At 35.6% G+C, this 11821-nt stretch overlaps 1 protein-coding gene across 1 annotated transcript; it reads right to left on the bottom strand.

The window, feature by feature from the left end:
* Nucleotides 1-247: 247 nt before the first annotated feature.
* Nucleotides 248-8052, bottom strand: LOC127810521 (uncharacterized). The gene is made up of 6 exons (XM_052350050.1): nucleotides 7862-8052; nucleotides 7534-7681; nucleotides 6174-6782; nucleotides 4833-5328; nucleotides 4256-4337; nucleotides 248-780 (listed from the first exon to the last, which is right to left on the bottom strand). Exons 1-6 carry the CDS (start codon nucleotides 7895-7897, stop codon nucleotides 577-579), a joined length of 1575 nt encoding a protein of 524 aa, XP_052206010.1. The 5' UTR covers nucleotides 7898-8052; the 3' UTR covers nucleotides 248-576.
* Between the last annotated feature and the right edge of the window lie 3769 nt (nucleotides 8053-11821).

Raw genomic sequence — 11821 nt, 5'->3', positions numbered from 1 at the left:
TGAAGTTCTTGAGAAACCCTTTTTTAAATTAAATGGTGTCTTTAGTACTTCACAAGGCTTCTCACTGTATAAAAGACGGGAAAAAAAGAACAACTTTTAACTAAAAACTTGATTTTTCGAACCTTCTGTGTCATCGATAAACAGTTAGTGCCAGTTATCTTTTTCTTCTTTTGTGTTGTAGTAAGAACAGTCAAGTTAGTCCACATTTTCTTCTCATGTACATAGCTTAAGAAAGTGAGATTCGTGATGCTGTGTGTAAAATACGAGAATAGCTTCATTTCTTACATTTTATGTTTTGTTGAAATTGGTTTCTGTCTATTTAAGACTGAGCTTAAATGAAGTCATCTTTTTGTATGTGACTAGTACAATTCCAAGAAGGGGACATGGAGACAGAGACGCCAAAGAAAAGCTTCATTCTAGCCTTACCATCTCACAGTCACGGTGACCAGAGTCAAGCTTCAAGAGAATGACGAAATGAAATACACAAATTACAAGAGAGGGTACCTGTAAGCTTTACACTATGCTCTGGCAATTTCACCCAAAACATAAAGCTGCCTCGATCAAGTGATTCAGGTTTCAAGGGCACCAGCCGCAGCATGAAAATGAGGATGGAATTCGCCCAGTTTGGCGTACATGATCTGCCTGCTGCTCTGTCTTTGCAGCTTGCCTGTTTCTCTGGGCGTCAGCTGCTGCCCGCTTCTCCTCCGCCTTGTGCCTCAGGATTGCTAGCTTGTTCATCAGTCTGTCGTGAGCTCGTGATCTCATCTTTTCCAACTCTACCTGTAAGCCATGAGTGTTAGTTTGCGAGGATCAACGAATTCACGGATCTGTGGAGCCTATGTTGCACGAAAACGCCTCATAGGAGTCGTTTTCCCATTTTTGAAACGTTTCTAAAACTTTTCCTATTCTCGTTTTGGACCTTATTTATGCCTATTTTTTTATAACAATATTCGTTTCCACGTTTCCATTTCTTATCGGAAACGTTTTCCGTTTCCTTTCCGTGCAACATAGTGTGGAGCAGGAGCATGCCCGAATTAAGAGTTTCGATATCCGCAACTCATTTAGCAAAGTGTGAAACTACAGATTATATTTTGCAACAAGAGATTTTTAACTGCTTTTAACTTTATGCCAAAATGGTACACCAATATTGGTACGCCATGTCCATTCAAGATTAATAGCTACATGGTCCATAGAGAGAGAGGGCGGTCATGGAGATACAGAGTCAAAGAAGCAAGGGACTCTTTCTGTAAGTTGCAATGATCTGTTAACAAAGGTCAGAACTCCAGATTTAAAGTTCAGGGACGACTTCACCCACGGGATGTGATCAAATACCGCTACCTGTTAGTGGGGTGACCTGATCTCAGAAGTAGATGAGTGGCACTTATAGTGGGGGAGTGGAGTTCGTAGAGAACAGAGTATTCAAAGCCATGGCCCACAGCATATTTAGGATTGCACAAACAATGTGGAGCAACCAGAGAAACAACCCACAAACAGGGTATGGTGTGACATGTGGAGATCATATTTAAAAGCGGCAATTAGTAAAGTGATCAGGTGGTGAATTTCTCCAGCCATACTGAGGGATACGGCAAGCACCTTAGGTGAGTGGGTAATATACTAGGGCAAGAGCCTGCAATTGAGCGGATGGGTCCCCCACAAGTACCCAAACTTGGTCTAATCAGTAAAACATGACATACTATTACTATAATTCATAGAGAAAATATCATAAGTAAAAACAATCACGCGCACACGGAGACATGCTTGACCCTGAATGGAGAGCCTATGGAGCTGCTCACATCCCATGAATGCTACACTAACAGGAGCTCATAGCTCAAAGCGATACAAAAAATCACAACACCTATGGAACCCTACCGATAAACAAACAAAAGGAATAGACCAAAATCTTGTTGGAAAATTCCTTTGGGATCTCAAAGGGCATTTTAAATGCTAGATGTTTAGAAAATGATCTTCTTATTCTATTTTATGGTTTTCCCATCACATGGCTTGGAACTTTATAGCAAGCCTTCTACGTTTGTACATTTATATGTGTCCATTTGTCTCTGTGTGTGTCATCAGAAAGTCAAAAACTCAGATTTGAAGGTCACCAAGCTAACTAATTAGTTTTCAGGTTAAACAATCAGATGCTGTGAAATAAGGAGGGCTATAAAGCCTTCTATCTCCATGGCTAGATAGAGTATGTATATTTCATTACAACCTCCTCCTCTTCCTATGGATTCAACTGAAACAAAGCCCTCCAGACATCTGGGATAGACTGACAGCATCCAAATCTGGACACCCAACCTTTGGTGCATATATTTTTGTTAGTGAATTTTTCTCACTATCCCACCAACTCTTCAGGCAAGTTTCTTCAACTTTACTGATGTTTCTATTTCACAACTACAGTCCAAATCTGACTGGTTTTCTCCCATTTTGTCCTGAACTGGAGCAATCCAAATGTTTCCCGTATGCCTTCATTCATAAGTCTCATCAGTCCTTAATTTTTTTACTCATCTAGTCTAGTCTCTATAATTCTGCAAACTTCATAAGATGAAAGGGTACAAAAAAAAGGCACCCTTTTTAACTAATGCAAGAAACAGCAAGAACTAATTGATGAATTTGATTGACAGAGAGAAGTAAATATGTGTTAATGTGTTAGATGAATGCAGAGAGAGAAAGGGAGACAGACATCTATCTCAACTGACAGTGGTATATTGCTTCTTTATGATTCACTTCTGAATGATTCTTCATATCCTCTAGTTTGCAAGTTCAACTTTTTTTTTTTTTTGTAACATGGGGCATTCAGACCTTTGGCCCAACTAATCCCCACGAGTCCATACAAACTGCCCCATCCATATGAGCCAGGAAAAGCTCCACCATATGGCAGGCGAAGCCCCACAACAGCCACAAGGGCCACGCAACGCCTGCACAGACCCCACCATATAGCATTATGAGTGGAGCACCGCATCAGCCACACACAGGACGCAGGGCAACACAGACCCCACCACTCATTGTAGCAGGCGTGGCCCCCCAAGAATCCAGCTAGAAAATGCCTTTTGATGCTGGTCAACAAGATTCGAACATACACTAGGCAACCCCAAGATCGCGGCAAGGATTAGCTTGGACAATCCCGAGGGTTGCAAGTTCAAAACTCGGTATGAAACATCTGTGTCAAGGCAGCTGCTTGACTTTAAGTGCATTGAACCATATTTTCCCACATTCTAACATCATTCCTAATTACTTAATTTGCTGTTTTGGGAAGTCCGCCTTTTCTTATTTCTCAAATTTAGGTTACTGACCAATTTCCTTCATTTTGGAGATGGAAAGAGATAAGAGAGAAAAAAAAATCAATAAAAAGGACGGATCTTCTCCAAAATTAGAAGGCGAATATATTTGAAGTAAATGACCAAGGGAATTGGTACAAAAGATGAAAAACTTCATCGAATAATCCTCAGGGTTGGTAGCTTAAAAACCCTTTGTGTTTTCTATCTGTCTCCCATAAATGGGGTTTGAGGGTTTAAAGAGCCATGACATGAGTTTTAGTAGTAATTGTGGTTGTCTTCAAAAATGGTAAAACAAAAGGCATTAAAACTTCAAATACAAACTACAAGGACTGTAGCTATAAGAGTAAAAATATGATAGTATTTATCTTACTTTTAAGAAAATAATTTCTTAGAATGAAGTTCCAGAAGGGAGCAAACCCTGTATGAGTCAAGAAAACACAATAAAAAACCGATATATCCTCCAGGCAGATACACATTGCCTAGAATTTGTATCCATCGTATTTAAACAACTTCGAACAAACCAACTTCAAAGACATAAGAAGATGCTACTGCTTATACTCTACTCAAACTACTCAAAGACTCTTGCCATAGTAGCCCCAATTTTTTCTAGATCCATATATATAGGCAGCAGGTCTAGTTCAATACAAATGCATAATGAGTGCTGGTTTCTACTTTATTAGTAGCAATCCCATATACCCCTCCTGTCTCATTTTCACCTATAATCCCTAAGCTACAACAAACCCATACATCTGAGATGTTTTGAACTATAAGGAATGAAGCACTAGTCATATAATGGATATATGTGTAAAAAAGCATGAGCTGGAGAAACACGAAGTTTACAAGAGACCTTCATACAATCAAGAAGATAACCAATCTATGCAAACCTACTTGATATCGATGAGTTTATGCAGTGGAAATGAATGAGGAAAGTGGCATGCCTATTAAAACAAAATGCTTAAAGCCAAACTGAGTCTCACCTCAGTTTTCCTCATATCAGCTTCTGCCTTGGCTTTTTGATGGTTCTCCCATGCTTGTATCTTGATTTCCTCGCGTTTGAACCTGATAGACTGTAAGAGTTAGTTCGCGTCTTCAGCCAGAACTGTGGGCAATGAATGAATTCCTTCATGGATGAACTACCCATGTTATGTAAGTAAATCAGTTCTACTGACGAGTGACTATCCTTGACATCGACTTCCATATTCTAACAAGCCATTAGATTCCTTAAAAGAGTTTCAGCATACAAAAGGGCATATCTCAAGTCGTTGAACAGAAAGTCAATCTTGTATCACTTTCAAACACAAAAATCTCTAGTTAACCCAGAACTAGTATTTCACTAATATTAACTCAGAAAAGACAACAGGGATGGATGGTCCTAGAGGACACAAATTTGACACCAGTGCAGATTTCAAGACCTATTACAGGTTTGTCCAAGAAATTCTGAGTCAGTCAAACGCCTATATAGCAATTTGTATCTTGAATCCAAGCACCAGCTCAGGTGAGTTGATCTAATATGAAAACTCAAAGAAAATTTGAATCAAGAGTAAATGAAAAAACCTGGCCATAAACTTGGCTTTCTCTGCCTCCTCCCAAGCCGCTGCACGTGTCTCAATGACACTTTTAGATGGCTGTCCAACTCTTACAGTTTTCAGAGAAGTAGATGCATCCTTGTCCTCTTCTTCTTTGCTAGCCCAGGCAGCAATATTCATTTTACCCAGTTGAGTTCCAAGAACCATTATTTCTCTTCTTGTTTTCATCTGCAGTTCTTTTTCAGACAACTCATTTTTATTGGGATCTAAATGGTCATTCAGAGGATGAATAGGAGATGTAGCCGGTGCTCTTCTTTGAGGAGTTGATGGCCTAGAAGATGATGGGCTGCGCATTGGTGTCGTTGCCCTAACAGGAGTTCCAGTTCTGGAAGGTTCTTGGCTGGCAATAGGAGTCATTTCTGTACCCATATCTCTCATTGAAACTGACCTGGCAGTTGAAGGCGGTGGTACAAATGTTGTTGCACTATGGATAGACACAGATGAATCATGACGGCTTAGATTAACTGCAAAGAGTACAAAATGCATGCATATTCAGTTCCAAAATTTTCTCACCGTTCCACAAGTTAATGAAGTTATAAGTTCTTAATAACTAAAGATAAAAACTAGTTCCCTATCCTTCATTTTTTGAGTAACAATTAATACCTGACAAATTTCACTTGACAAATGTCCTCCAATGCAAATCATTGGCAAATACATAGTATTACGAGATAAATTTCAGTTTTTTTCTTTCTTCCAGTGAAATATCATCCCTACAGTGCTCTATACTTCTAATCCAATTTAGGCAAGATGAATGTAAAAAACCAAAAATTACCTACCCAACTACAAAAATAAAATATCTCATAACTCCGAATGTCTGTGGATAGCCCATTGTATCTGCAATGAGACTGAGGGGCATAATACTACAAACTGGAAACTGGTTGCAGTTTCTTCAGAAGGCCATGACTAATTAGTTTATGGTCCCTTATTTAAGGTACTAGTTGTTACTTTATTGAATTTCCATTATCACCTTTGATCAGGGCCATGCCTAATCCTCAAAATTTTACTTCTTTGTTTTTTCAGTAAGGCTCAAAAATTTGCTTTGCACCCTACGAAAACAAGGAAGACTGAATTAAAGGTTCAAATTGGCATCGAGTTCTGGAATCCAAATTTTTAATTAGTGTGGAGTGCAGAATCCCTAGTAAGAAACTTAGAAAACACCTACACAAGCAGAACGCCATGATCCATAATAGAAATTCGAGAAAAAACTATCTTTGTAAAGGAGCCCATCTAACACGAATATAAATGCAACAACAATCACAACTTTAATTCTACCAGGTGGGGACAAATATAATAATGGAAATAATCTTACTTGCTGATTCTCCAATAAAATTCTCTATCATGACCACTGGTTTGCCATATGAATCAGGCACAGGGTATGGTTCGGCCTCCCAACCAACAAACTTGCCCCCGCTTTCTTTCTTATCTGGGCGTGCATCAATCATCTTCGTATCTGGCTCTTCATAAGGAACCAGCCTCTGATCTGGAACCTCTACAACAACCTTCAATGATGATTGTCGACTTCCATGACCAAAATGACTAACTTTCCGCAACCCACCCTGCACTTGACTGTTGCTGCTCTTCGGCCGGTTAGATGTAGGGCTTGCTATCCATTTCTGAGCATCATCCCATTTTGACGGTGCTGGTTTAGAGAAAGGTGCAAGAGGCACTCTATGTGCAGCCCGCTCAGCCTTTTGAAACTCAAACACTGATGAAGACACACTCATACTTTCATACCCACTATCATAATCTAGAGAACTGTCATCTTGAGACCTTATTCTTGAGATGGCTATAGATTGATCTTTCAGTTGATTGTCACTGACCATAACCGTGGGAAATGAGTCAGCTACGACGGAAGCCGTGGATCCAGGTCGTACACTTACAATATCGACGTCTTTATAATTCTCAGGACAGCTACCACCTTATGCATAACCATACACAGCAATTACAAGTTTTGACTAGGAAAGTCCCTAAATCTACAACAGCAATAATATTGGCAATTTTGAAGCCCTCGATTCAGCAGGAAATATGGAATTTTTGTTTACTTTATGAACTCCAGGCTTCCATGGTACTTTCTCTTTCAAAAGCTAAATACAATTTCGCCTTGAATTTGTAAAGTACTTTGCACCTGCCCAGTCAACAAGAAAATCGCGGGAGGCAGGTAGAAATACAGTTTTCCGCCCGGAAATTTGGATCCCAAAAACATTTCAAAAATCATTCTCATCATATCAAGATCAGTATCTTCTTCTAAGGTCCCACTCTCCACGAGAAGTAGAACATGTGAAGAACCAAAAGGCTAATTGATTTCCCCTCTCAGCCATCAAAATTGAAAAAAAAAAAAAATACAAAGAAAGCAGTCAGCTTATATTACTCATATTTTCTTAGTAACGAAACAGTATAAATGATAGTTAAAAACTTAAAATACATTTATTCAAACATTATTAATTTAAACGTTAACCAACTTTAAAGCTTTACACATATTTTAAGTAGAAAGGCTTAAAAGCCATCTTAAAAAAGGGTAAGCCAAACACGCTCTAAATCAGGCATTACCTCAAAAGTCTTGAGCAACAGTTTCCCCCAAATAAATAAAATTGAGTTCATCTTCATCATGTGAATATACATACCATTTCACATATACGCAAATAAATAAACTCGATTCAGATAAACAATACCAGAGTCATCGGTCTCAGAAACCTGAGATCTCAAGGAATAGGAGGAAGACTCCAGTTCTTCATCTTGCGGCTCTTCTTTGTCTTTCCTCTTCTTCTCCACTCCCAACAGCATACTCCTCAATTTTCCGGGAGAAAGCCCTCCCCCTCCCTGTCAACAAACACATATCTCAGTCTCTCACATTGCAACGTCAGTGGAGTTTACTCTCTCGACTTGGCGGATCAGAAGCCAACCGAAAACGAAATGTCGCTCGTCAACGAATCTCATCGTGAAAAGCGAAATCCATCCAAACCAAAAAGAAAACATAAAATCAAAGCATGAGCTGCAAACCTGATGAGCTCGCCTTTCGATCCTCTCGTAATCCATTGCCTAGGGTTTCTTGCTTCTTCCCTTCATCGCGAGCTTAGAGACAATTCACATGCTCGGGACCGAATTGCCAAACAACGCATATGCATTTCTCTCTGTCTCCATCTCTACTGTGCAATCCATACTTTCAGTGACTGAAATGGCATCCTAGAATGAGGGCTTCTCTGTACTACCGTTTTTTTATCATTTTTCAAATCGGCGGAGAAGTCCAATGGGAATGCGCCACGTAGGCGGCTTCTTTGTGTAGCGTGACGTGGCGTGTGATGAGTGGCAGGAGTATGGGATCCATCCACCTTGCGGAGGAACCTGAAGTTCTTGCAAGGTGGGAACGCCTTTGACCGGTCAACGAATCAGCCGCGAGAAGCGGCCGTTTATGGCAATTATTATATATCATGATCGTAATATATAGCAAATTTTTATGTAATTTGTGTAAATAAAAAGGATAATTTAGTTATACAAATATTTATGTTCTATTATTTATTTTTAATTAAAATGATATTTTAAATACACAAAAATTTATGCTTTTATTAAAAAAATATTTGTTAGGGAGACCCATGTAGGCTACTCAAATTCAAAAGTCCTTCTCTCTCGATAGCATAGCATGAAAAATTCTTCCAAAAGATTTTAAATTCAGAGACATCTAATCTCCAAATATTACTCATGCGAGGTCAGAATCAATGAGTCAAACTCATTTTCGATGTGATTTCCTACAAATCTAAAAGGCATTCGATATGCTTATCAAATAAAGTGACTTTTTTTTACCTGACAATATTATCTTTATATAAAAAATAATAACACTTATCCCACTAAAGTAGACTTAGAACTCACCATTGACTATACTTTTACTTACTCTACATTCTACACCTAAACCATAAAACTTATTTTAGCATTGGAAAGACTACACAGGAAACTCACACGTGCCCCTAGCCAATTTTCTTTTATACAGATAATTTGAAGACTTCAATTGATACACTTTTCGCTATAAATAAATTAATTGTTGTATTTAGACAATAATAAATATTTTGAGTTTTTTCTCACATTTGGTTAGTAGACAAAAAAAAATAAAAACTATAGAAAGTTATTACCATTGTATCATTTTGTATTTTCATACAAAAAAGCATAACTATAATAATTTTTATTTATTAAAAATAAGTAATCTATGACAATTTTATGATAGTAAATAAATTGTTTATTCTTAAACAATTTATTTTGAATGTAGCATTTTTTAATCAATATATATATAAATGGAGAAAAAGTGAGATATTTAAATATTTTAAATAAAATTATTTTTCATTATATTTGTTAAATTTATTTGATGACTATAAAAAAAAAGGTTACATGACTTTTTATTTGAGTTTATCTAAATAAATTTATCTCTCTCCTTCCATATAAATTTATCTTTGATCTTATAGATAAAAAAAAAGATAAATGTGTCCTCTAGTATATTTTAAAAAGTTTAACAAACGGTTTGATAAAAATTTTAAAATATTTTATAATTTTATTTTAATTATTTTATATATTAATTCAAAAAAAACTATCCTTATCTTATTTATTTTAATAAATATTATCTAAGAAAATAAATGATAGCCCAATCCCACGCCACCTGTGTCGCTTGTTTATTGAACTATTTTAAATTTATAATATTAAATTACATTCCCCATCCTTATAATTTCACTAAATTATAGCAGTTACCCTGTATTTTAAAAATTACCTCAACTTTGTATCAATTAAAATGTTGTCAAAACTCCATGTAATTATATAAAATGTTCTATGAATCTAATCTTAGAAAACTAATTTAATATAATTATACCCATAAAAATCGAACCAATCCGATTAAATTTATACATAGACTGAATAAATCGAACGAGCCAAAAAAAATTTGATTCAATCTATTAATTGAATAGACAAATGAAAAAGATTAATGGTAGAGGGATAAGATTAAGGCTGAAAGATAAAATAATAATATAATTACAAATTCAACTGAATGCTTAAGGTAGATAAAGAATAAGAGTTGTAAAGGATAAGGGACGAAAAATGCGACGAATGACAATAATTATGAGTTGCAAACCATATGAATGAAAAAAGCAGACAATAGGCCCCCAAAACATAGATCGAGCGATATAACAAACGATATGTTAATATTAGTTCGGTGGGTCGTGAGTTTGATCCCCGTCCTATGCTTCGCCTCATACTTGCAATTTACTTCTCTTGACATAATCAATAACATAAGTACTGGGGATCGCATAAGAACAATTATTCTAAAAGGACAAACAATTAACAATAACATAACTAGACAACGAAGATGAATAATGGAAGAAAATAAAGAAGTAAAAAACGAAAGAAAATGAAAAAGACATTGATATTAGTTATTGAGTGGTGTGTTAGTGTTGAAATCTAGAGGCATAAAGAGGTGGGGACGAGGGCAATGTCACAAATGGCCAGAGGTTGAAAATTTTGGGATTTAGGGTTAAATATAAAACGTTGGAGACTATAAACTAAAAATGACAATACAATGCACTACTATTCTGATCAAGGTTGTATGGAGGAGCCGTTTAGTCGTTTCTCTTTCCAAAATGTTTTTCATTTCGTTTTGAATCTTATTTATTTTTATTTTTTTTAAGGAATATCCATTTTCGCAATTTCATTTCATATCATAAACGTTTATTATTTTCATGTAACCCATATTCTGATTACTTTGATAAAATAAAAGATGTCAGTGTTTTAAAATTTTCAATCAATTCAATTAAGGTGATTCTTTTGTCAAAGTAAGTTAATCAAATTGAATTGTTTTGTGAAATTAACGGAATTAAATTGACAATTTTAATTAGTTCAGTCCAATTAATTTGGTTTAATTGAACTTTGGCTCGCCCTTAAATATAATGGTTAAATAGTATACACAGTCAATATGATATAATTTTAAAAATATGAAATATTACAAGTATATCTAATTTATCTAATTATAAATTTATATTATAAGCCGTCCAATTTATTGTCAGCATGTTCAAAGGTATTGAGAGTAGATTTATGGGAATATTCTACAATGATAATAATTGTATTATTCTATTAACATATTATATTAATCACGAATGAAAAATTTATTAATTTTTTTTGTAAAATATTATATTTATATATTTATATGGAGAAGTTCAATTTGACAACTGCATGATATGATGACGATTGCCTTTTTGTCATTCTGACGATTAAGATGCCAAATATGACTATAATTCAGCTTTGCCAAGCTCAGTCTCCAGAGCTTGTGTTTATCTTTTCATTTATATACCACGATGCACAAATATAAACATTAATATATTTATAGATAAAATAAATGCATTCAATGGTAAGAAGTATTTAGTTTTGGATCACTAAACTTGATAAAATTACAAAAAGGATGGCCAAATTGTCTGAAAGCTAATCGAAAAAGTTATTCCGATACTTAAATTAAATGTAAGTAAGAAAGGTTAAAATCGTAATTTAAATGTAATTCTTATGGAGAGATCTTTCTTTATGGTAGTTTAGAGATGACCATTTACTTAAGATTATGTGTTTTTGTTAGACAACATTTAAGAATAGTTACTCTAAACAATAAGAGATAAATTTTATCTCGTGTGCCTTCCTAGAATTTAAGAAGAAAATAATTTATCTTTAACACAGAGAATTGGGATTCGAATTAGCACAGCGATTTTGAAGACAGAATTATTGCTAGAAAATAGTAATAAGACTAGAAGACAAATTATACATAAAGTACGTTAAAGGTTTAACTCTAAGTATGTATAGATTGTATCCGCATTCGGATTTACTCGATGGTGCATCAAAGGGGAAGGTCATCCACCTCTGGGAATTAGTTGGACGAAGCTCGGACACCCAAAACTAATAAAAAAAAAAAGAAACTAATTTATCTTAAAATTTTAAAGATTATGATTAATT

The sequence above is a fragment of the Diospyros lotus genome, chromosome 9 (assembly GCF_014633365.1).
Source record: "Diospyros lotus cultivar Yz01 chromosome 9, ASM1463336v1, whole genome shotgun sequence".
Classification (NCBI taxonomy): Eukaryota; Viridiplantae; Streptophyta; class Magnoliopsida; order Ericales; family Ebenaceae; genus Diospyros; species Diospyros lotus.
Note: the sequence above shows the minus strand (reverse complement) of the source record. Positions and strands in the feature narration are given on the sequence as shown.

Excerpts from the sequence above, each read along its gene's own strand:
- LOC127810521 (XM_052350050.1), bottom strand. The coding sequence starts at position 7,897 with ATGGATTACGAGAGGATCGAAAGGCGAGCTCATCAG. Across the intron at positions 6,783-7,533 it reads TTCTGAGACCGATGACTCTG|GTGGTAGCTGTCCTGAGAAT; the intron begins GTATTGTTTATC and ends GTTATGCATAAG. Across the intron at positions 5,329-6,173 it reads TTTTATTGGAGAATCAGCAA|TTAATCTAAGCCGTCATGAT; the intron begins GTAAGATTATTT and ends TACTCTTTGCAG.